Source organism: Tetrao urogallus, assembly GCF_951394365.1.
Source record: "Tetrao urogallus genome assembly, chromosome: 6".
In the NCBI taxonomy this organism is placed as follows: Eukaryota; Metazoa; Chordata; class Aves; order Galliformes; family Phasianidae; genus Tetrao; species Tetrao urogallus.
The window spans coordinates 43717005-43743565 of NC_136819.1; the positions used below are offsets into that span (position 1 = coordinate 43717005).

The window sequence follows — 26561 nt, forward strand, 5'->3', positions numbered from 1 at the left end:
AGCCCCAATTACAGTTTATGATTGTACCTCTTCACACGTATTGGCTATAAGAGCCCTGCATTCAGTGGTCACAGACTTCTCCTATCCCCTAGAAGATAACTGCCTGAAGATCGCAGAGCACGATGTGAGAAGTGCTCAAAAGTTGAAGGACAGACACAGTTTGTGGGTGCTTCTATCATCAGCACACAAGTTCAACATATAAACTTCAAGTTATCCTTAGATAAACAACTTTAGAAAGTAACTGCTAAGGCATAAAAAATGAATATATTTCACTCATTCACAATCCTGTGATCACTCAGTTTGAAGAACCCCCATAAGGGTCAGTAGGCCAAGTCAGAGCAGGGACATTCAACTCCCAGCCCCTGCTGACCCCGACTGGGAGCTGTGTAGGACTTGTGCTTCCCAGATCTCCACTTGCTACCCCACTCTGTCCTCCAATCCAACTGCACTCCACCTACTTCCACTGCAGAAACAACCATGGCATCCAACCCCCAGTATCTTCTGCTGAACATTTTCAAAGCAGAGCTATGAAATAATGCATTTCACACATTCTGCAGATCTAACAGTAAACAAATACTCAGAGGACTTCATTTTTACTCATTTTTAAATTATCTTTAGCCACTTTCATCTTGGCAAAAAATAAACCTCCCACCTGTGATGGGAAATAACATTCAGAGTGCATCTTTATCCCCAATTCTTAACTCTCAGAACAGCTGTTCAGCCTGTTGAGAATAGTAACACTATACTTAACAGCTCTGTAATAATTTTCTCAAGTTATAGTTTAACCTGCACAAATGAAGAGACTGATCAAGGAAAAGAAAAGCCGACATTTCCGTAATTTATAGCAACAACTTACACATCTACTTTTAAGCCAGCAATTCTTTGTATGACAGATGAAGTTGAATCTTTACCAAGGAGACTATTTTTCCAGCAAATGCCGTATAGTACTGCTGTTTCAACAAATCTCAGCTTTCTCAGTGGCATTTGGTGATCTGGTCTATGCTTTCCTCCTTTGGCTTCTTCTCATTTGTTTGCATGGAAATTGAAAGTGACCCAGTAAGATACAGCTTCAACACTCTGTTCTTCACTCTGGAATTTGCAGGAGACAAAGCAGAGGTAGAGCAATAAAGGCTGCATGAGGAAAGACAGGGGTGAGCATGATAATTGCTCATGCTTCAGATAGGCTTGTATGAGATACTGGTTTCTACATCTCTGCATTATCAGCTGCAATTTCATGTAGGGAAGGCTGAAAAAAATTTGTCACAAACATGAAAAAAGCCACGAACCTGCAAGCAGCTTAATTTACTACTTCCATATGGTATATTTAGAGAGCAGTTAGGCAATAATCTTGTGGGAAAACACAGAGCCTAGAGAGAAAGTCTAGGCCATTTATTCTCGCTTGATAAAACTCAAGAAAGTTGAAAAGACAAAGGCCAGCACGACAATTTAGTGATCTTCTGTGCGCCTTGCTCAACAGATATGGTTTAACAGGAGGTTAAACTCTCCTGGATGAGCCAAGTTCTGCAAGCTCTATCTGCTTGTGGGCAGCCCAGAAAGGGGGTATTTACCAGTGAAGAGAAACATCTCCGCGGGCGGAGAAAAAGAAGCTGTTAAGGATGGCCAAGGTTATGTCAGCTACTGTGCAATTCTCCTTCCAATGGATTCAGTATCTGCCATGTGGTTGCAAAAAAAAACCTCATTAGTATTAACTAGAAAAAATATGTTCATGAGTGTATCTGCACTCTCACTCTCTCTCTGTAATTAATCCCTGGAGTAAAGCTGTTCCTCAGATCACCTCAAATATAGAAAATCAATGAGTTAGATTACAGGAAACAATTAATTATGGTTCACTGGTGTTTAGAAAATGACACTGACACCCTGACATCTCCAGATAGCGTCTGTGCCCTCCAAAGCAGCAAATCACAGAAAGTAGCAAACCCTGCTCTTCAGATATCAGATGACCTCAAGCTCGCTCATTCTAGTGAAATGACCCTAATCAGTCATAAATGAATGGGACATAACCTTTTAAACATTAAAGACACAATTAATTTACAGAGCATCCATTCACTACAACCAATTAAGCAAAAATATTTTCTTCACACATTAATGTAACTTCTGACAAACCATGAGGGAGAAAATGGAATAAGCTGCTCTGCCACACACCATTCCAGCTAATTCTCATGCTAGTGACTTCATTCATAATCAAGTCTCTTCTACTCAATCATACATAGCTGAATCTTCCAGCCAACACAGAAACAGCTGTAAGCAAACATGCATGGACCGGGAAGCAGCAAGTCTGTCCCTGTGCAGTCCTGACCTTCCAGCTGTCTACCATGAGATGCAGCCAGCAGCGCTGCGGCTCTCGGTTCAGCTGCAGCACACTGAGGCATCAGATCCTTTTGGGAAATCCCTGAGCCTTGATTTTACGTCACAAAGAAACACGAAGTGATGCAGGGTGTGAGCAGAAATTGTTGTCATCTCAGTGGACCCTTCATCCTTTTGCTTTCCTACTCATTGTAAGAGGACCTACCACTCTCTTGTCATTGCTAACCTCTGCCTGAGTCTCTCCTCTCTTGAATACCTTTTGGGTTTTATTAATGTCTCAATTTCAGAAAGTTTATGGCTAATGTGTAGAGCCTTTAGCACCTCAGCACGCGACCACTTTACATCTAAAGCCTTATTAAGCCAATCAAACAAATCCCATCAACAGCAGGAGAGCTTGTGTTTCTTCCCAAATCCCCATTCTCGCTTTTTGTGTGGGAACTCCAGCAGTGGGCTCACCCCTTGGACTCTTTCATTGGAGGGTGCCTGGAATAGGCTGTGAGCATAGAAAGCACCAGGCCACATTCACTAGATTGTATGAGAACAGCACAGCAGAACAAAGCCTGAAATGGACAAAATATAGCATTTAACTAGTGCTTTGGATGAGAATTAAAATGCCTGTATACAAAGAAGTCCAAGAAAACAACTCACCTCCATAAACAGTATGCAGAAATTCCTGTTTTGGTTCTTATGCATGGAGAAAAATATTCCCCACAAATGAAAGGGAGATTTATGCAAGCACTATGCTGCACATGCAGTCCAGCCGTGCCCAAGTGGCAAGATGATGCTTGCTGACCTCAGTGCCACGTGAGCTGGCAGCTTTGAGAATCTGCCTGTGAAAGCACACTGAGCAAGGACTAGTGTGAAAAGCAGCAGTACAGGGACCCAGGAGCAAGGCAGCATTCACTACTTCATTCTGAGACACTCCCCAGACTAGTGGGCACACTAAACTGAAAGCAGCACTTTCAAGCCTGCTTACCTGGGTTTTTCATTCCGAGAAGCTTCACTGAAAAGGAAAAAGAAGACTGCTAACAGAAAAAAAACATGACCTCTGGACAATGAGTATAAGCCAGCCCAAGATAAACGCCTTCCATCTTGAGAAGGAAGATTCACCACTTCACACAGTCTTACAGTCACTACACAGAAAAAAATTCAAATGAAACCCATCATGTCTGCAACTCTCCTCTGAAAACCCCTTTTTAAAATTCTCTTTCGAGATAGAGAGGGAAGGGAGAGAGAGCCAGCTCTATCCAGGCAAGCTCCAGCCTTCAGCCCTAGAAACTTGTGTGGACAGTGGGTGCTTTCAGTAAGACAGCACAGCTCCAAGCTTGCTTTCCTTCTAGAGAAAGGGGCTGACGGGAGCAGGGAAGCTGCCTGAGCTGCAGCTCTGCACGAGACAGCAAGTGGCCCTGGGGCTCAGCTCTGCACTAGGGGGTGGCAGGGGGCTGGTGCCTGCCTCATGGTAACCAGCAGAAAAAGGAAAGAAAGGAGTTCAATCAGCTTCCCTTCCTTGGCTCTCCTTCTAAAGAATACAAATAAGCTTCCTGAGAAACAACAGGCCTTCTGATGAGCCAGGAGCTTTCCTCTGGTTCTGTTTGTTTATTAAAAACACTTTGATTTTGCAGGAAGAGCTAACAAATGCGACTGGAAATCAACTTAGTTAAAGAACCTTAAAAACCAACAGGACACAGATCTTCTACTTCAGCCACTAAACGGGATTGTCTCACTGGCTTGAGCAAAACTGTTGAATTACTTCCCCAACAAAAGAAAGGCACTCTTAGGTCCCATAATCTCATTTCAAATCCTTTTACCCACTCCCTACTCTTTTCGGCCTTGAAATCACAATCCTCTTTCAGTAATCTCAGCACTAATTGGTGCCAGCGCTCCAGTTCCTCTTGCCATGTCTTCTTCCCTCCCTCCCATATTGTTCAGGTGCTGAAAAGGATGGTGGGCCAGGGCTCAGCGCCCCTGTAGTGAGCCTGTTCTCCTGCAAAGTAACTGTTCGTAATTAGCAGGAAGCATCGCATCTTTAAATAGCACAGCAAGCGCTGCGAGGCTCTGCAGAGCCAAAGGAGCACTCGGGCACTGTTTCAGAAGCTCCAGGAGCTTGCTGGCGATCTGTAAGCTGGGCACGCTGCTGTCTGGGGCTGGCTGGCCATCTGCAGGCTGGGCATGCTGGTTTTTGGGGCTGGCCATGGGCACCTCCAGCACTGCAGCAATGCTGCAAGCAACATTCGGTCAGGATGGCGGTAAGACAGCCTTTGTTTAAGAAATATTTGAGAATATGAATCCCTGAAAAATGGTAAGAAAAGAGGAGCTTTAAGCAAGCCTACTACTTTCCAGCTAATGACTGCATTTGTAGGTAGTGCTGGAAGGAAACAAAGACTCCTCTCACCAAGCGCTACCTGTGCACTTTCTGTAATTGGAAACCCCAGTCCTGCGAGGGCATTAAAAACAAACAAGAAAAGCTATCTCCAGTGGATATCCATTTCCAGCAAACCTAAGGCTAGCATTAAGCTTTGATTCAGGAAAAATAATCCAAAGGCTTCTAAAGTTCTTCAAGCTGGCAGAATTACATCACAGAGTGTGTGCATCGAGTTATGACACTGAGATATTATGTGGTGCTGTGTCCTGCCTTGAAGCTGAAGGGCAGTGAGGAAAGCCACCCGAGGAACCTAGATTGCCTGCATCACACCCCCAAGCAGTGCTCTGAAGTAAGAATGCAATTGCCAGGCTACATCCCCAACCCCATTCACTAATTCATGCCCTCGGGCACCTACAATCAGGTATGGTACAAGGAACGCCTTAGCAAAGTATAAGACACAACTGACACACTCCTGAAAGATGCACCATGTGCATGCAGCCGAGTCCTGCAGTAGCTGGCACGACAACCCAAGGTCTCACTGGATGTAGGGAACCCACTGGTGCAACAAGACAGCCCCAGAGGCTTCTGTGCAAAAAGGTGTACAGCCTGGTTGTCACTGGGGAAGAAAGCACAAGCTGTTTGTGCAGACAGTGTGGGTATGCAACAACCACAAGAAAAGATCATGCGACTTATTTCCAATCACAGAAATGGACAGCAGGCTTGAGCAGAATGCTGAAGTTGCCAGTGATTCTTCATTTGCCCATAGCTCGACATCAGCGAGCATCTTAGTGGCTTTCAACATAAGATTGTGGAATAAGGAGGCTCAGCTTTGTGTACACTCCTACCCTATGAACGTCAGAATATCCAACCAAAAAAAAATCCCTGGCACAGCTCCTTGCTGAGGCAACAGTGACCCATAATCAGCTGGAACAGGAGCATTTGAATTTCCCATCTCTGGAAAATGCCATCTGCAGCCTCTGAGCACAAGATCTGTCGCTCACTCCCATTTGCCTCTGTGTCAGAAATTGGAGGCGAAACGCTCTCCTCAGGTCATCCAATTCTGCCTTTTGCCAACAGAAAACTCCTTCCCATGGCCCATTTTCTGAGATTTTATTGAGTCTGCTTCTCAGCACCTTGCCAGATGGATTTCAAATAATTTCCTTTAAGAGATTAATGCAGCTAATAAGTTCATTATTTGCGCCTGGTCAGTGACCAAGACAGGCCAGAGCCAGTTTGTTTGTTTCCTCCTCACAGTGGTGAGTTTTCCACCCGAGTGTCTAAATCCATTCACAACATCAACACGGCAGAGCCAGGGAGACATCCCCATGAAAGCTGAGCTCCTGCCTTCGCAGAGGGATTCCAATTACTTGTTTGTTTCACCAAAATGATTGTTCTTCTCTGTCCTGCTGGAGGTGAGCAAGCAGCCAGCACCAGCCCATGCCCACAGCCCCTTCTCCCCAGCCCTGGAGACTCCTAGGATGTGCTTGCTCATTTCGGTGCACTTCCAACTCCCAGCCCAGCCCAGGATTAGCAAAGAATTAAGTTAGAGAATAATTAGATTAGGAATACCCTACTGACATGCACTTGAGTACAAAGATGCAGTTACTAAACCGTGCTGTGCACATCAGTCTACCCCACCAGGCTCACAAGGGCTAGGCAATCACCAAGTTGTGGCAGGGCTTCTCCCTTCCCATCTGCAGCTTTACTCGGCACTGAAAAACTTTTCTATAGCATGGAAGTGACTTGAGAACATGGGTCTGCAAGTCAGGAAACCCTTACAGCAGCTTTAGAGCACTTACCTGCCAAAATGCACCTAAATGGTGCTTCCATGCTCTTCTGTACAGAAACATCTGGGAGTAAAATAAGCCATAGTTTTCCTATCACAGCACTGGGCCATCTAACCAGTCTCAGGAAGATGACAGTTCAGTAACACACGCAGGATTGTTTTAAGAAAGCTCATATTCCTCCTCCAAAGCCCCAATCCTTTCAAAGATAAACAACCAGGATCCAGTGCACACCATGGCTCTACAAGCATCAGCATAACTGAAGGGACAGCTCGGTACCATGCAAGGGCACTTATAAAGACTTTGCAAAGGACGAAAAGCAAACACAGACAGAAGGATCAAAAAACCAAAACCAAAACATAACATTCTGCTGAGCAATCAGAAGGAGCAGCTCCCTGGAACCAGCCTGAGCATCGCTGCATGCTCCACCAGCGTGCTATGGACAGAGCATAAGCATGCTTCTGTTGTCTTTGGTTAGCCAGATCCTGCCTGTCAGCAGTGCTCTCTGAGAGCACAAATTAGAAGCAAAAATTAGCTTTTTTTTTTTTTTTTTGGTCAGTACCATTCAACGCAGAGTGAGCTCCTAAACCTCTTGCTCCAGTTATCCATACAACTTACTGCCATTTCTTCTTAAAGCAGAGACCACTTCTAGCATTTACAGCAGAAATTTCCAGTTTCTTTCTCCCTAAATCTCAGCAATGCTATTTCTACCTCTGAAGTGAAAAGCAGCAAAAGAAAGCAGCGAAAGAAAGATCTACGCTGCTTGAGGAATACTGCTGATTATGGCTCCTCAACTATCATGGAATAAACATGTTTGTATAAAGTCTTCCTTTTATATTATGCTGTACTCGCAAGTAGGAAAATAAAAGCTGACTGTTCCAGAAGTTTTGTTTGTTATTAATTCCCTTAAGTCTAGAAAATGATTTCATTTTAATTAATTGTCTTATTTATTTTTTTAATCTCATGAGAAAAAATGGTTGTCTTCATCTTTCATATGCAAAACAGCTAACCAAAGAACCATTTTTCATACAGAGAATGAACTCCAATTAATAGAAATCTTAAGTACTTGGGGAGCTGCTATGAATTCTGCCATAGATCAGACAGCTGGCTGGAAAAAAAAATCTCTTTTCAGGAAAGTTACATCATTAAAAGTAACCCAATTTTTAATTTTTTTTTTTATTTTGTTACATATTTTTCTATACCTGCTAATGCCAATAAAGCATAAAAATAAACGAAACCCAAATCAACCTCAATTTGCTAAGTCTAGATCTCTCCCTTCACATGGGGAACTGCACCCTGTACAACCAACCACCTGGCACAAATTCCCAATGCTCCATCTTCAGTATCTGCACTGCTACGCAATTAAGTGTCTGCAAATTTCACATACTCCAGCTTAAGAAACACGAACAAACAGAGATTAAAATCTAGAGTGATATAAAATTCTAGACCCTGGAATTCAAATGCCAAAGGAGTCTGCTCTGATCATTGTAGCTTTTCAAACAAATCTTAGGAAGCTTTCCAAGTAGCTGGCAATTACTGTTCAAACAGGATTTCTTTTAGAAGGCTATACAATAAAGTCATGATAAAAACAGCTACAGAAAAAAAGTAGTGAGAGGTATACAGCTCCGCAAAATTTATAGAACCCAAGAAGACAACAGAAAGCCATCAGGGAAGTCAAAATCAGCAGCACAAACCCTGACAGCAGCAGCAAGGGGAAACGGGCTGTAAACAAATGCAAAGATCAGCCCCAGCTGTAGGGAGCTGGACATTGGCTGCTACCTTCAAAAGGAGAACTCTAATAAACTGCAGCTATTCCTCTTTCACAAATGAAGTCCATGTAGTACTGACTCTAATACCAAAAATATGTCATACAAGCTAATAAAAAGAAAATTTAACAACTGCACGCATGCCGCAGCAAGCCAAGAAAGAAATGCATTTACATTTGTATTAGCAAGACCCACTGGCTGCGCAATCCCGGATGCCTTAAGAGCAGAGCAATGAAAAATTACAGTACATAACTGAAGCACAACACAAGCCTACAGAGCAAGTTCTGGCAATTAACAGGAGGAGATTGCCAACAAAGCAAAATGAGTCAGAGGGAAAAGAAAGGGAAGATGGGTTACAAGGCTCTGATCCATGCTGGTATTTGAGCTGCCCGATCTCCTTACTCCTTCGCTCTTAAAAAGGAAAAAAAGATCTTGAAACCCAGAGCTCTGAATTCTGCGCTTTGCAAAGCAGACCTACACACATCCTGGGCAGCCCCGCAGCCTCCAGTGTGGCCATCCTCTGGCAGCCATAAGCAGCCTGCCAACACAGTGAGCCGCTCGGCTGTGTGCGCCGGACATCGTACTGCCTGCACAGACCGTCTGCGTGCTGCTCACTGCTCTCTGAGTACTTACACTGTTGTAATGGAAATTGGTTACCTTCAGGAAAATAACACATTCTGTTTGTAAGTGCAAAAAGGGAGTAGCTTTCCTGGCAGCCACGACACCTTTTGACATAAAGCACTCTCAATATGCATACATGCCTGCGTGCTCAAACCCCAGAGGTCTGTGCCTTTATTGCTATATGTGGTCATAGGAAAAAAAACAAAAGTCTCAGACTCAAAATGTGGAACCTTATCAAAAGGATAGTAACATCAAAACCTCCAAGCTGCATGAAACCCACATCTGGCTCGGGCAGGAGCTTCCAGGAATAATGAAAGTTTCCCAGAAAGCCTAAGAAGGGCACAGCAAGGTGCACCTGTGCTTGTTACTGCAGCCCAGGCTGGCGTGAAATTTCAGCATGGTGGATTCAGACCCAAACACCCCATGGAGCCCCATGGGCTCATCCAGGCTGCATCTGTGTTTGCTCTGGACGTGGCTGTTGAATAAAAGTCCATCTTTTGGAGGTCTATTGCTCAACCCCCCTCCTCCTTTAACTCACATCAAAATAGAGAACATCATGCAGATTCTGTATGTTACAAAGCAGCTTTAGGATTTAGAAACAGAACAAATGCACTCAGCAACCACACATAGTCCCGCACACAGGCACGCTGCCTTCAGAGCTATCCAAAATGTTAGGAAACCCAGCAGTAGGGTTTTTCAAAATGTACCTAAAATAACCTCTTAATTCCTGTTTACGTTTAAATGCACCAAAATCGCTTGACAGATTTTCTGTAAACAACTACAAGGCTCCCCAAATTAAGTTCAAATATCTGTGAAGCAATGAGGTATAGATAGCCAAGCTGTCACCTTCAGAGATTCATCACACCTTTACTGAAAAAGAGCAAAACAAGCCCATCTTAGCTCACAAAGGGAAAGGGGAAAAAACACTTTACCAGGCCACCACAGCATAAAGCACATCAGAGAAGGAAAAAGCAGTGCCTCTCCCTCGCGTGGACATGGGAAGGCAGTTTCTCTCTTTTCAGCCACACAGGGCTTTGCTGAGGATGGAAATTTCCCCACAATAATTACCCCACGTCTCCAAAAAAAGAGGGTTTCGATAAGCAGACTTGATTCTAATGAAACTTTTGGTTTTTCCAAGTCAAAATTCAAAAAACAAAAGTGTAAAGAAGGCTCAGTATGAAAACAGGCTCTATGCCTCATGTTTCAAAACTTCAAAACAAGACATTTTAATGTAGTTTAAGCTCTCTTCATTTTTATGTCTCTGAGCCATGAAGTTCCTATTAAATGAAGCAACTCGAACAAAAAATAATTTTACTCCAACAAAAAACAGTCCCAACAAAGCAGGAGTAATAGGGTCCACTTTTACACAGAAAGATCCAACAATCTGAGGACGGGTTCAGACATGCAAAACTGGATACAGAGAAATTCAGGTATTGTGGTGATGAACAGTCCCCAGAGCCAGGAGAAACGTGGTCACTGATCACCACCCCCCCCCCCAGTGTACAACAGAAGTCAATCCATAACTTAGAAAGAGGGAGGAAAAAAACCACCTTTATTAGAGCATTCAAACATTGGTAAACAAAATTATCCCTAAACTTACCTTCTTCCAACAAACAAACAAACAAACATTCCTCTCCAAAATATTTACACAGGCTGTATGTATGTACACTATTCACATGCTGAGACACCATATGTATCCCTGAAAAGGTCTCTCAGCTAATAAAGATTCAAGAAGACTCACCCCCTGAAACTTGTTCTGAGCTTCCTATCTGAAAATAAATATTTACTAAAGAAACAGCTTTCAAGGGAAATGCCTGCCATTTTAAGATTTAGGGCCATAGGTACTGCAACAAGATACTGGAAGAGCTCCAAGTCTTTAGGATGCATTTTAATAAATTATTTGCAGAAAGGCTGATTGGTACTTTCAAATATATTGGCTCGGGTAAACAGGCAAGGATTATGTGGATGCCTGACATGGGCATGAAATGCAACTGCACATTTCCTTTAAAAATACATACAAAACAACTCAGAACACTACAGTTACAAGCCAGCTCTGCACATAGGTGCTCCTGTGACTGGCAAACAAGGAGACCAAACAGGATTTTGTTCAGGACAAAGAGCAGCCAGTCTGCAAGGTCTTAAGGCCACCAGCCCTTCCAGAAGCTCCATATCTCCTACCTGCTGCCAGCTGGCCCCAGAGCCAGGCTGAGGGTCCACCACCTTGTTCTGTTTCATACTTTCAATGGGTGACCCAAGGCCAGATGGTCACCTGGACTCCACAGTGCCATAGCTGTCCACAGTCACACCATGAGCAACAGTAAAACAGGACCCTGTTGTTTCTGTTTTCATATGCAGAAGTCAAATAATTCCTACTGCTGTAACAATGTATGACTATCAAACATGATGCTCGTGCTGTTCATCACACAGACACTTGCTCCCAAGTCCTAATTTTCAGCTATTAACAATTCTGTGAACTGTTACTGAATCTCATTACACAAGCTTCCCCATTCATGCAACTGCTGAAATTGTAAGAGTGGCACAATGGCCACGAAGGGGATGAAGGCAAAGAGATGAACTGAATGCAACAAAGTGACAAGAGAGAGGGGTACCATTCACCCTTTGCTTTTTGCAGAACCACACAGCCCACATCACAGCAGGGTCCTCAAGCATTGCAACAGCACACAGAGGGACAGGGCACAGAGAAAGCCATCTCAGCAGTACAGCTCCCACGTACTTCCAGGTTTCTGCGGTCACCAATTCACAGCTCTACCAACAAGGCTACTGTAACCACTGTTCATCAAGTGCCCAGAGCTAGAGGGATCTACAAACAGCTAAACAAAACATACCCCTAGACTTTCCTTTTCCCATGAACTGAAATGGAAATATCTATAGTACCATTCCAAGCTATCTCTAGAGTAAGGCTATATTTATCTACAAAAGGCACAGAGGAGGGGAAAAAAACCAAAGAGCCTAAAAAGCCAAGTAACCAGGCAGATTGGGGCTATGAATTACAACAATTTAATCCAAGGAGCTGGTGTTTGTGCAGCATCTACTAGAGATGACTGACAGGTTGGGGATGCTGCTTTGCATCCCTTTGCTTCTTTACCAAAGGCCTTCAAACACAGCCAAAACAAAGACCTCAAGATCCAAATCTGAAAATATGCAGCAAAAGGGAAACAAGAGGTTTGCCTGGGTGAGAAAGAATTGAAAACATCTCAGCTGAGAGGGCTCAGAAGCATTAAACCATTTTGAGAGGAAGATACGATGAGAGGATTATTTGTATTTCTACCAGCTGAGCACAAAGGTGCTGCAGAAAGAACGCATGAAACTTTTGTGTCAAAGAGGATGCACTCAATGTTCTATTCTTCTGCTTCTGTCCATGATCTTCTGCCATCTTCCACAGCTTATCTCCCTGCCCTCAGCCCCCTTTATGTTGTATGGCACGAGATAAATCCTTTTAAAAAAGGGAAGAGTCTTGTTTGCAGGTCTTGTTTGTTTTACAAAATGACAGCCAATGGGATACATATCACAATAGTCTACTGGATGGAGAGCTGATTAAATACGTTAGAAAACAAGTCCTGGACTGGCAAATCCTGAAATATTTATGCACTGAGCACATTACAGGCATTCACTCAAGCAAAAGTTCTTTTTTCTTTGTTATTCCTGTCTGGCATCAAGCAGAACCAATGTTCTTTAATTTGCCAGAAAACAGACATCAAGCAGCATAGTCTCAAAACACAGATGGATCTTCAAATCAAGACATATTACTGTGTCAGAGGGCAAAGCTTGGAATTTGTATTTTTTGTGATCTCTAAACTACAGATACAGCAAAACAAAATTCCCCAAAGGCTCTGCCTTGACACCGCACCAAAGAAGAAAACTCTTTCAGACTCTGTTCAGGAAGTGAAATAACAGGATCGATCATGATAAGAGGCTGTGGCATACACAGAAATATTAGACTGTGCTATGGTCAGCTTCATTTCCTACCAAAAGTAAAACCGGTAACAGAGAATTAAAGCTGTGCCTCCAGACCGCAAAGGACTACCAATTAATTTATTCCCCAGATCCCTTCTAGCAGGGAGACTCTTTCAGCATTTCAAAGCACTCAATGAACAGGACAAGTTTATTTCATCATCTTCCCCAAATAGCCAGAAAAGAGCATTTCTCATCTCAAAACATAAAGCATACAGAAAAAAAGAGTGCTTATATGCTGTCCTGAATGATATCCTACAATGCGTTGCCTTTGATGCAAGCTTAGTTTCAATAAACAATGGTAAAGGCTGAAACCTATGACAGTTTCAGGGAAGGAGCAGTAAAGCCAAAACCTGCAAAAACTGCAAGGAGTCGTTCCGAGGTACATTTCTAAGCAGATGATCTACAACAGCAGTCTGCGGAGTGTGGGGAAACAATTTTCATGGCAAGATGACAAATCACCAAAGAGCTAGTAATACCCACCAGCAGCCTCAGCTCCAGCCCCACTGGCTGTAGTGTTGGTTGGGCCTGAGCCTGAGGTGGAAGCGTTGAGAACCTTCTCCCTGGGCAGAACAACTGAGCAGAACCAGCTTACAGAGATAAAAGTAACAGAAACTTGACATCAAAGTTTGACCAGTTCTTGCACCTTTTTAACACATTTCAGAAGTCAAACGGGGGCTCACAATGTCAAAGCCCCTCTCCCACACCAGCTGCCCAAATGCAGAGCACCCAGTGCCGCATGGCAAATGTGTGCGGCCATGGCTCAACGTGCCACAGCTGCTGCTCATTCAGCCCAGCAAGACACATGCACACGGAGTGCGGTTATCTTAGCCTAAATACAAGAAACCCACAGCACACAACATTAATTTTACAGTAGCCTGAAGAAGTAGTGGTGTTTCACAAACGCCTGTGTGTGGAGAGGCGCAGTTTCTGACACAGAGGCGGTGGGAGGCCCTGCAGCAGCCCCACACCCTCCACGAATGGCTCCGGCAAGCTGCTGAGCACACAGCTGTGCTGCTTGGCAGCGGGCTTCTTTGGAAGCTGTTATTCAGAGAACACCTCTGTTGGCACAGGTCTCTGACTGAAGTGGTACTAATATGGGGCAGAGAATAAAAACACCCTTATCAGATGCCAGAGAGCAAGGCACCGGAGAGGTGATGAGCATTTATGCAGGAAACATTTCTAGGAAAGCCACCTGCAGAAGGCAACAGTGATAAGAGACACTAACCCCAAGCCACTCCCCAGTTTTCAAACACCCAACTGTTGAAGTTTCGTGAGATGTTTGATCACTAGCACACCTCCAAGCCCTCTATAAGCCATAAACTTACTCCTGCATCAGCACTTCCAAGAAAGGAAAGGGATCAGATCTAGCGGCAGCACCATTTTCAGCACACGTTCTGAAAAGTGACTTTGCACAGAAGGCAGTTGCGGCAGAGGGGGCTCTGCCCACTCCTCATCAATCTCCGTGCCCCCGAAGGGGTTGGGAACCCAGCAGCCTGCTCACACACTGCACAGTAGCCACGCTAGCCAAGCAGCTGCTGTGGGACAGGCACACACCAGGACCAGATGCTGGTTCTCAACAGGTAGGCTGGGCAATGCAGAAGAGAAAATGCACCATGGTTCTCATCTCAGACCCGTTTGCAATTTCACCAGTTAGACGGCAGCTTAGCCCAGTGTGCCAATGCTCACCACTGGTTTAGCAAACAGCAATTAGCGAAACAGACTGGAAAAATGACAAGGAGAGAAAAACGCTCTACACATCATACAGTCTATAAAGTGATCTAACCAACGTTCCCAGAAGTCATCAAAATCTGCAAAAATATCATGCATATGTGAAACTAATAATTTCTGCTATTTCACATTTCCTGATAATATTTCTCCTTCTGCTGCTGAAAATAATTTGAGAATTCTCCTGCTGCAACATACTCAGAGAAAAGTCTATTTCAAGATCTTTGAGTACCACCAAAAGAGAAAAATCACACATACAGTCAAATAAGAGACAGAAAACCAAAGGTAAAACATGCAGATAAAAAATCCAGGCGCTGTCTTGCATAGTTACTTAACAAAGCTTGTGTCTATAAATACATTTCAAGGTTGCTATTGCCAACACAACTGTAAATATTTAAAAAGAAACACATCATAGCCCTTGGACTAAGGCACCTATTTTTCCACACCCAGCAGAGAGTTTTTCCTTTATCACAGTGTGTATCAGAGTGTTAGCTCATCCTTGAAATTCCTCATACATGACACGAAATATGCTTCAATCAGAAGAATTAGAAAAAAAATTCTTTTAACAGCATGATTTTTGATTTTTACACACATCCAATCCAATCACAAAGAAATAATTTGCATTACTATACACTTCCTCTTAGAGCTTACTGATAACTTTCTTCACCCTCCAAGAAGCAGAAGCCAACCAGATAACAGCAGCCTGTAGTTCCTTCTTGTGTACAAACACTGCAAGTTTGTTTTTCTTCCCTGTAACTTCAGCCTTCTCTCCATGGCTCCCACTGTAATGCAAACTTCCTGGTTTGAGTAAGATATCTAATCTTAATGACACCAGTACAATACTGAGTCAGCCACCTAAATGTGTGGATCCACACTATAAAACTCCTTCATAAAAGGTCTTCTCTGCTGTGTTTATGCAGGGTGTTCTACAGGAGCTGTAAAGCTAAATTATCTGCTGGAATTAACTCTCAGAACAGAACAGGAGTGCTTGTGCATTTGGTGACCATCTTGCTTGGGATATTTTTACAATACATTCCTCCACTCCATGCTCAATTCACCCTAAGCTGCTTATGCAGATACTAAACTGAACATGTGATTAATCTGTGTATCCTTACTCTTCCAAAACATCTGATAAAGACAAGCAATAGGTTGGTTTGCCTCCGTGGGATCGCAGCAACCGATCCTCATAAACCTTGTAATTCCCCCCGATTAATCCAGCTCCTAGAGGCGCTCCAATACTGGTGAATCCTCCTGTTCCAGATATTTTTCATTCATATCTCAAACACAGTTTCTGTTACCGTGGCCTTCAGCTACGTAAAACTGATGGATAGTGACAAAGCTCTGCCACCCAAGGATTTCTCCAAACCTATCATCTCTGCTATCAGAAGAATTTCCCCTGGAATTTGTTACTATGACAATGTATTGCTCTGGAGATATGACGATGGCAGAGCGGATTTACATTTTTCTATCCATTACTGAAGTTTTTCTACACATGAGAAAGCAATCACACGCATATGGGATTACTGTTTTTCCTAAACACATGGGGAACATCCAGCTTCTTGCAAACATATCAGAAATATATACCAAAAAATGACTTTGCCATGTAGCTGCCAATAATGAAAACAATTCAACAGCTACTGAAAGCCAGCATCAGCCTTGTGCTGATGCTCCACAGTCACTGGTAGGTGATTCAATGGGTATTTCAGAGGGCCACAGGAGGATTAAACTGTATTTGACAGTGGAACTGCTCAATGATTTTCAACCAAAAACAAGAGCGAGACCCCACGATCTTCCATATAGAGCAGCTCCCCAGCAAGCACTGAGATCCCCTGCTTCCAGCTGTGTGTGTTTCTGGGGACGTTCCACTGGAGGGTTAGAAGGGATCGGCATCCCCACACTGTGCACTGCCTGGCCTTGCACTGTTACTTGATGCAGGAGCCTCTGAACAGATCCAAACAGGCACCACTGAAATACTCCTGAAGTGCAATGCAACCGACGAAGGCAGGCTCTGGAAACAGACCGTGTCCATCCCCACGGTTACAGGCATAACGCCATCATTCACGTTATTCAGCTGAGATCAAGATCGTGGGGGGTGTGCGGGAAAGCAGCAGTGAAAGCCGCTTGGGATGGCGGTCGCGTGGAAAACGTTTCCCAAAGCAGCTGCGAAGCATCGTGCCCACGCTGCGGCTGCTCGCCCCAGCCGGGAGCTCATGTCAGAACAGGAGAAAAAAATAACACACATAATTCCGAGCCGGGCGGAGCGCCGCGCCGGCCGCGGGCCCCCCGAACTTCCGGCCGCGCGGTTGCTAGGCAGGATTACCGTCTCCGTGGCAACCGCGGAGCAGCCCGGGGCCGTCCCCTCGCCAGGCAACGCGCGGCCGCGCCGCCGCCGCACCTGCCGGGCTACGCGTTGCCGTGGAAACGCAGAGTTGCCGTGGCAGCCGGCGCGCCAATAGGCGCGAGGGAAGGCGGCAGCCCCGCTCCGGCAAGCCGCGGCCCCAGCGCGGCGCCGGGAGGGGCTCGGAGGAGCCCCGCGGGAGCCGTCGCGGCCGCTGCTCGGCCCCGGCGGGGTGCCGGGCCCCGCTCCGGCCCGATAGGGGCACCGTGCCCCGAGCCGGCACCGCCGCCCGGTACGACCGGCGCCCACCGCCCCACGCGCGGCCCCGGGCTGGGACGAAGCGGTCCCCCCGCACCCCGTGGGGTCGTGGCATCCCCGGGACTGCCCGGCGCCACCGCGTGCCTGCCCCGCGCCGCAGGCAGCTGCAGGAAAATAGAGTTGTAAAATCATCTAGGTCTTACCTTTGATATGCCTGAGGAGATGTGGGAGGTGTATTGAACACATGCGAGTATGGGTGATAGGGTGTCTTTTTCAAAGCCTGAATAAGATTTTGTCTATATTCTGGGTCTATACACCACAAGGACCCCTTTCCAATACTCTGCAAAGAAAAAAGAATTAAAAAAAAAAATCAAATATTTGATCTAATGGCACAGCCTCATTCATTTAGCAGTAGCTGTCAGGATAGCAGTGGGTTGGGTTCCTGGTCTGACAGCGGTGAACACAGTTTGCCCGCCAGAGATATCGCTCCATTAATAAATACTGTGACTATGGTTTAAATCACACTTCCGTGGGGGAAAAAAAAAAAACAAGAACGCACGTTTGGCTGCTTCCCCACCACCCCTTATTAGTTAATATGATTTAATGGCATCTGGCAATTTCCCCGTCACCCTATACTGGAACAACACAAAGCTACGATTACTGGTAGATGGAAACTTTGAAGAGAAGCTGATTCTTTTTTCAAAGTGATTTTATTTTCCTTTTGTGCTGCTATGCTAACGAAAAACAGGGCTGAAAAGGAGTGGTTTAAACACCCTAGCAACTGTTTTAAAAATAAAAGGATTTAATCCTTCAGCCACATGACATTGGTGCCATTGTACTACAAGAAATTAATCATCTTTTCTCCCCTAAGGAAAGAAAAAACACCCCTAGAACCCCAAACAAAACAAAACTGTAAAACCAGATCTTAAACCATGTTGGGGTGTTGTGAAATCAGTTAGTGGTTCCAGCAGCAGTGACTGCCACAGCCCTTCCCGGACGCAAGGGAACACATGGAGCTGGCAGCCTGCAGCAGGAAGGCCACGCTGCCACTCAGCACCACTGCAGCCCTCGGCCCAGCGGAGGTTGGGACAGACACCCAGGGCTGTTCAAATGCACAGAAGTACACCTCTTGCTAGGCTGCACTGAGAGCGCACAGGCAGATCAGAGCAGCCCTGTTGAAGAACACGTCACACCAGCAGCAGTTCTCAATATGGACAGAGCTCCTCATGAAGCTCTCAGGCCATTAAGGATGTGTTTCTGGCAAACGCTGGCATGCTTTGGAGCCAGTGGAGAGGCTGTACTCCATCCCCGTGTGCGCCCCAGCCCAGGGCACTCTTTGCTGAGCTCCAGCTCCTGAATATCCAGGCTGGATGTGGCTCTGGGCAGCCTGGTCTATTGGCTGGCAACCCTGCCTACAGCAAGGGGGTTGAAACTAGATGGTCTTTGAGGTCCTTTTCAACCCAGGCCATTCTATGATTCTGGTGTTCCCATGTCCAACAGCCAGCACACACACACACACACCACGGATGAGACTGAATGAAGAAGACTGTTTCTAAAGCCAGAAGGAGGGCACAAACCCAACACCCGTTTCCTCTGGAGAAAGAGCCCTACAGCCCCTAAATGCTGCCCTGCTTTATGGGGGCTTCAGGGCACACAGTGGGATACACTTAGTGCTTGCACAGCTCCTTCCAAGCTGACAGGCTGCACATCTGCACAGAAGCCACCCCGCAAACAAAACGAGAAAAATAAGAAAGAAGCTTCCTGAGCCTCACTGGATTGCTATGTGGGAGCACCTCACAAGCCCACAGCACTGCCCGAGTCATGGCCTTCATTCAAAGCCAAACCCACCTGCAGGGGGCAAGGAACCAGGCTCTGCAGGGAACTGGGAGAGCAGCTGCCGGCTGGCCAGCCTCTGGGCTGGCAGCAGTTGGCCAGAAGGCTCCAAGTGGCCCAAGAGGGACAGTGCAGGGAGAGGCTGGGCCTGCAGGGCCTGGAGGCTCCAGGAGGAGCAGGCCTTGGGGCTGCTGCTTGGGCCAGGCACTGTGCAGGTGACTGAACACCCACCACAGTGTCATGGGGAGCTGTGTGCACCGTGCCTCGCACCAGTGTGTAGTCAAGAGCCTGTGATGTTTAGCTTTTGAATGAGGGACAATAAGCCAGTCTTGGCATGGTAAGCCTAGGAAGTGACCTTTTAGGCAAAGGACAGACTCAAAAATAGAATCCAAATCTCTCAAATTCCACTTCCACACTCCATCCAAGAGGCAGAGCAAGAACACCACAAATTTTCCTTTTAAGCAAGCAACACGCAAAGCTAGGAACATTTTCTTCAGGAGTAAACCTTTGCTGGATTCCTTACTCTTTACAGCATGGGACAAGCTTTAAAAATGCTACACTTAAACACCACCCTGTGTACTTGTACTTGCTGGAACACAACATGCTGTTTCCAAGCCTCTGTGTTCTTTCCTTTCATCCAAGTCATCTACCTGGCCGTGATCCCCCTCAGCCCCCCAGGAGCGAGCACGAATTGAGGAGTTTACAGGGTGAGGTCACTGCTAAAGGCTGATTTCAAACCAGGCACTGCTGCCATGCTGCATTTGTTTGGCTTGCAGATATTCTTGTGAAAGCCAAAAATAACCTCACTGGAAAACAGAAACTCTCACACAAGAGATTGGGAAGGTATTCTTGTTAGAAGAAGCACTGAGAAGGCAGTGCTACATTTTTTTGCTAATATATTTTGTCCTATTTTCACTGCAGCTGAGCTGATTTATAATTTAGGAGCAACAATAAACACAATTTAAAACAAAGCTCCCCAGCCATGCAAAGTTCCTTTTTTAAGATATTTACCTTTGCTCTTCCACCATCACACAACAGACAGAAACACAAAGAAAACTGAAGTGTCCCCTGGTTAAGACTCCTTCCTGATAGTCCGAGGTGTGAACAGCTCTGTTAGCTGTTTGAAGATGTGTCATTAGTCTTCCATACACAGAGCAGTCACAGGAAAGGAAATCACTGCAACTCAGACCAATCCGTTAGTGATTAATTTCCATCTTATGACACTTGGCGTGCTGCTTCACTACCTCCTCCAAGCCAAAAGTCAATAGTGTCTCCAATCAAAAACAAGCAAGAAAGGAAAAAAATCCCTGGATAGTATTTGTCTCCCAGGCAACAAGTGAGCAAGGAATGAATCCCAGCCCAGCAACCTCAGCACTGGAGTGCTGCAGCCCGTCTGGCTCTGCCTCCGATCCTGGGCACAGCACTCAGCCCCTGGCACCTCCTGTTCAGCTGTGGCTGCTCCTGTATCCGTGGTTCATGTTGTTACAAACAAGGACAGTGCTACCAGGAGTTTCCTCACCTTATCCAAGAGCAGGTTGTAACCACAGGCAAGCCATTCCAAAGGTATGACTATCAGAGAGAGAAACCAACACATGGAAGTTACCCCATGAATACTTAGGGCTTGACAGAATCATAGAATCATAGAATCACAAGGTTGGAAACGACCTATAAGATCATCTAGTCCAACTGTCTCCTCATCACCATTGCCACCACTAGCACTAAACCACATCACGCAGCACGTCATCCAGATGCCTCTTGACCACTGCAATATTTTCTACAAGAAGCTTCCTGATTATGTTTACAATTATTGCGAAGATATTGTTATTCCTTTTTCTGTTTACACATACAAACTGTATTTAGGTACTGTTCTTTCTGACAGCTCAAATACCCAAAGGTGATTTCCCTCCAGCCATCAAAACAGGTGCATTATCAAGAATAGGTGTGAGACATTCAGTGCCCAATTTCTTTCCCCCTCAAAATGGACTGCATACAAGTTTTAAAATCCTATTTACACAACCTGGTAGGATCCAAACAACAAAAAAATTTGGTCCTGTTAGTAGAAAAATCTGTTTGGAACTTTAAAATAATATAAAAAAAAAAAAAAGCTGGTTGTTAGCTCTGTCAATCATTAGAGTTAACAGCATTATCTGCTATTAAAACTCTTCATTATGAAGATTTTGCTTCCATATACCTCACACCGCCAACAGCCTAGCCCTATGCAGTACTTACCATCTGCCCAAAGCTCCATTAAAAAAAAGTCTCTTTCCAGGATCAACGGCTGGGAAAAATACAGACCCTGTCTATATAAGAATTCTGGCAAATGCTTATTTAAGGAATTTCATTCCCTGGTTGTTTTAGCACTGACTTGAAATTTGTTAGGAATGCAGCTTGTTTCCACGGTGGTTCTTTTTAATGCCAGACAGTCCATCCCAAATGAAGCTTGGGAAAGAGAGCAGATTTAGAAGCCACAAAACATGCAAGTTCGGAGTTGGACAGACACAGCTGTGCCACTGCTTGGCTGCCTGGGTCCAGTGGGGCACTGTGCTGACAGAGGGGAGCAGCAGCACGGGGCTGCTCACATCCCACAGCAGGTCTCTGCCTGGTGCCCAGTCCCTCTCCTCAAGGAAGATCCATGGGGACTGTACCCTTCTGCAGGACAAGCCACGGTGACACAGCAATGTTCCTCTTGGCACAGCACCGAGAGGAAAAGCAGGGCTCTGGCTCGGCACAAACCAGCTGGGAATGGTTCGCCAGGCAGGCAGAGAGCAGGCATGGAGAGGGAGCTGGGACAGGCTGGGCAGTTGGCTTTCAGTCAGTGAGCTTGTTGGTCCAAGGAAAAGAATCCAGCAACTGCCCCCTAAGATGAACTGCCAAAATAGTAGGGGATGAATCTTAGGACTAAACTCTCCAAAACCAAACTTATCAATGGAATAAACTAGGAATGCCACCATTACCCAAATCGGGTGGTGCACATATACACTATCATTTCTAACTATTCTGTCCTGATTACTGTGGCACTTTAGGAACTATAAAAGTGAGTAGAAAATTAGAAACTTCCTATTAGTTGAAAAAGGACATTTCCAATTAGCATCTGCAGTCCCAAGTCATCGCGTCTTGAAATCATAGGATGGTGGCACATCAGTCCCTGGCTAGGTCAGTGTAAGCCAGTGCAGTCATTAACACAGGACCTCTGAATAACACTAATGACACTTTCTTGCAAAGATAAGGAACCATTTGGTGTCACTCATCCCCATTGCTGATATATAAGTTTGCTCTCAGCATGGATGAAACCTACTATTGTTACAGCAAATGACCTCTCTGCAAGTAATAGCAGAGAGATTACTGTGTATCAGAGGTTCTTATTCTGGATAAATATTTATCCCATGCTCACTGTGCCTCTCACAGTAGAGAACTTGAAGCAAATCTTCACTCAGATTTGCCAACATGTTTACCCACAGGAATGCCATACAGCTCTCCCACAGGTGTCCACGTGTGCCACCCAAACACAGGAGTGTTGCTACAAGATCAAACTTTAGTGAGACAGTTTTCAAAAGGAAAGCTTCAATAAAAGAACTGGATGATGGAAATACAGGCGATGCCACCACACAATGTAAAGCAACCACTTGAGTAGCTACAGGCAGGACCATCTGGGATATATGAACAAATAACTGTGTTTTTAGAAAGAGATTTCAGTGCCTAAGGGAAGAGAGGGAACCATTTCTCAACGTTTAGGACCGTATCACACAACACTGCTCTTGAAGTTGTGCAAACAAAGTTGAAGGCACAATGGGGAACAAGCAGCTGATGATACAAACTTGAACCCAGTCAGAGGACTGAAGCCCACTGTGATCATAGCTGCTTTGTATCAGCACCACAGCCACGGGGCTTCCAGGGCAGGAGCTCCTCAGCACTCAGAGAGCAGTCTGGCAGCTCCGTGCTCCCACCTGCGGGAAGCCCTGGGCCATGCTGCCAGCACTGCAACACCCTGCTCTGCGCTGCTGATGTGGGACTCACTCCAGATTGAAGCTGCTTCTTTTACTCCAGGCAGGGGCAACAAGCTAATGCCAGCATTGGGAGAAAACAGTGAAGCTGGTCTGCTGCTCTGTTTAAAACTCTGTTGGTTATGCTTTACTCATTGCGATTTGACAGTAAGGACAGACCAGATATCGTTTGCTCTGCTCACCTGCATTGGTTCTCTGGTTGTGAACAGTTTTTATGAACTCTCACAGACAACACTAAACGTTTATGCTCTTCAATAGCTCTGCACCCTGCAGATGAAAATGGTGGGTTCTCTATTTACCTCATTGTTAAACAAATGAAGTAATTCACAGAAAGACACGAACAGAACAATAGAATCATCTTAGAATCAGCTAGTTTAAAAAAAAAAAAAAAGAGAGAGAGAGAAATACAACTGCTCAGGAGTTCTTAAAGAAAGAAAAACAAAGCCACTGCCAATGATTGCTATTATTATAAAACACATTCCTTAGATCCTCTGTAATATCACATAAAAATTGCAGATATTCATGCAGTCTAAGGGTAGATTTTCTTCATTGCAAACATTTCTAGCACAGACTTGTGAAATTCTATACAGCCAGTTTTAGAGAGCTGCACTACAGACCTTAACGGCAATTTTAATGACAGTAACAACTGCGCAGTAAGCATTTAATTTTCATAAACCCTCACACAAAATCCCCTGAACCTGTGAGCTTCAGAAATGTCCCCTGCCCTTCAGAGGAAAGTTTGGCACTGTTATGTGGCAGTTTGACACAATACAGAGAAAATAAAGCCCTATTTGCATGCAACATGACAAAACCCTCACACCCACTTCTGCGTGTTTTCAACACCTTTCCACTAAGCCCTCAACCACAGTGCAGATCAGGCACAAAGCTGAGAAAGAGCTCTGACTAGTTAAAACAGTTACGTGGCCATAAATACATGCTCATTTGATATGTGAAACAAGTGGTGTGAAGGGAAGGACTGCTGGAGCGTGCTGTTCCACCCCAAGTAAACCAGCTGCATCAAGAAATCACCACTATTCTCAAGAGAACAAAAGACTGGGGCCTTTCAAGTCTTATTTTGCCCCAGGTAAAAATATCCATTAGCTCAAATTGCAGAAGTTCAGGTCTCTGCTTTCATGCTCTTCTCTTGCCATTTTAAACTCATTTGCTCAATGAACTCTCCCAGACATCAATATATCAGTTGCTAGATCCTTCTCCTGCCACTGGGACATTGGTCTGGTGCTGCCCAGGTGGTGTGGGGCCATAAGCATCTCGGTCCCCAGAGTCCTCCCCCGTTCACCGTAGGCAGACTGGGGAGCTAGGTGAGGAAGATCTCACAAGACAAGATCTTCTCCTAAATGGAAAGTAGGGTTATAGTGAGAAGAGCTACCTTGCCTAAACAAAATAAATTCCCCACCTCCCCTAAACAAGGAGCAGCCAAGCAAGTGATTAAACCAGGAACAGAGGCCAGAACAGTGCTGTAAAGTAACGACTAGAGAAAAGGAGAGATGAGGTCCACAGTTCTCCTGTTCCACAGGCAAGACCACACAGCAGGTTCCTGCAACATTAGCAAGCACTGTCTAAACGCACAGCCATACAGAAAGCCAGCATCCCTCCAGTGGAGGAGTTCAAGTCTCACCAGCCTAAGATACCTGAAGTTTTCTCTCTCTTCACACACACAGACCCCCACAGACCAGAGCCCAGCTGTGCCAAGGCCCCACTCCTCCCAGTGGTACTGCTTTGGGGGCAGCCCCAGCCTGACTCCAGAGGGTGCCCCCAAAACAGAGCCACAGGCAGAGCAGAGGGGCTGCAGGTTACACCTCAGCACAGGTTTAGGTTTAGATTTATACAAATTAAAGAATAGAGAAGTCAGAAATGTCTTCCAGTGTGTAGCATAGGCACCCAGCAAGACTGACTGCCCTGAAAATCACCAACCCAAGGCATGTCCCCAGAGTCGGGGCTGCAGATCCCATGATCTTCTGTGCAGGGCTGCTGTTCCCACCATGATTACTCTGCCAGATGACACCATGTGCACAGTACAGCCATCGCTCCTCCCCAACCCCCCTACTGCCTGTGACATGCAAGCCTTGTACTCCCGCCAGCAACATGAGCTGGCCCCCCACCATGACCACTGCCTGCAGGCCATAGGATATCACCACAGCAGTGTCCCATGCTCTCATAACAAAGAGACTCCTCTGACAGTCTTAGGAGATGGCATGTGGTATCACCGCTCTCCGTGACCATACTTAGCCTGTTAGGCACCTCCTCGTTCAGTACGCAAACAACCCTGTAAAACTACTTCATAGCCAAATGGAAATCCTGCAAAAGTCTCAAAATACTGCCCTTAAACAAAGCCTTGCTCATAGCTAAAGTGGACGCATGCTGTTCCACTGCAATGGCTGGCAGCCCCAGGCCTGCCCAAGGCCAACCAGGCCAGGGGACAAGGAAAGGCAGCAGCACTGCCCAGCAGGAACAGGGCGCGGGGTCCAGCGGGTCCAGGGGCACAGGGTTAGAAAGCAGGTAGCATAGAGACAGGGCTGTTGGTGGCCATCACAGCGAGCCTGAGGAGACAAGGAAGCAAGCAGCACTGCTACTGCTGGGTCAGCCCACAGAATTCCTGGGTACATACAGAATGTGCAATTAGCCCCACTCTGTTGAAAAACTGAGGACACACAGAAACAAAAGAGTACAAAAGAAGTGCTCAAGGTCACCTGTAAAGTCAATGGCAGAAGAAAAAGAGAATCCCAAGACTCCAGAGCAGCAGCCCTGTAATGGCCATGCAGGCAGTGTGTCAGGGCCACGGATTGAGCACCCCAGTACCAGACAGCCAATGTGCCTCACAGTGTTCGCGGGCTGCCTCACACAGCCAGGGAAAATACACAGCACCTTCTCCTTCAAATAGATGGTTACAAAGCATCTGAAAACCCAGAATGATTTTATAACAACCCTTCACACAACAGATACTCAAAAAATTATCCAACACTTAGATCAGTGCTGGAGGTCGGTGGGTCAGGCGTTGTCTGCCAGCACATTAATGATGAAATGAGCAAGGGAGAGAACTTCCAGGGGAAAGGGTTAACAGCTCAGAAACCGGTGGGAGGGAGTGGGTGGGACTAACTCCATTAGCAGCCACAAATAAACATAGAAATAAGGAAGACTTGACAAAAGCTAATGGATTGGCACCATTTTCCCCTGTAACCATTTAATGTGGGGGATTTTCCTTGTTTAGTGCTTCATTTGGTTCACGGGATGAATTGAGGGGAAAATCGAGGCACAGTGATGGACAGCTGGAGATGCGGCCTGGCAGCAGTGCTCTGAGGTGGGCCTGTGCACCAGGCCAGGTGGCTGCAGCCCCGTGCAGCCCAGGCACTGCGCAGGCACACACCAGTGCCAGGCCCCGCTCACTGCCCACTGCCGTGGCACACAGCAACACACGTTTCTGCCACCTGTACACACACATCCCAATCCCTCCTTCAATCCCACTTCAATGTCAAGGTCAAAAATAGTTGTTTTTTTTTTACCATTTTTTCTCTTTCTCATGGCTGAATGACAAATGCTGGGGAGCAAAACAAACCA

At 45.7% G+C, this 26561-nt stretch overlaps 1 protein-coding gene across 2 annotated transcripts in view; it reads right to left on the reverse strand.

Moving 5' to 3' along the window:
- The window catches only part of FOXN3 (forkhead box N3), a gene marked incomplete at both ends in the record, with an annotated part of 111920 nt that overhangs the window by 70591 nt on the left and 14768 nt on the right, over positions 1-26561 (reverse strand). For both annotated transcript variants that reach the window (XM_079537630.1, XM_079537629.1), the window contains one exon: positions 17358-17494. In XM_079537630.1, coding sequence (XP_079393756.1) covers positions 17358-17494 — 137 coding nt within the window. The remainder of the gene's footprint in view (positions 1-17357; positions 17495-26561) is intronic.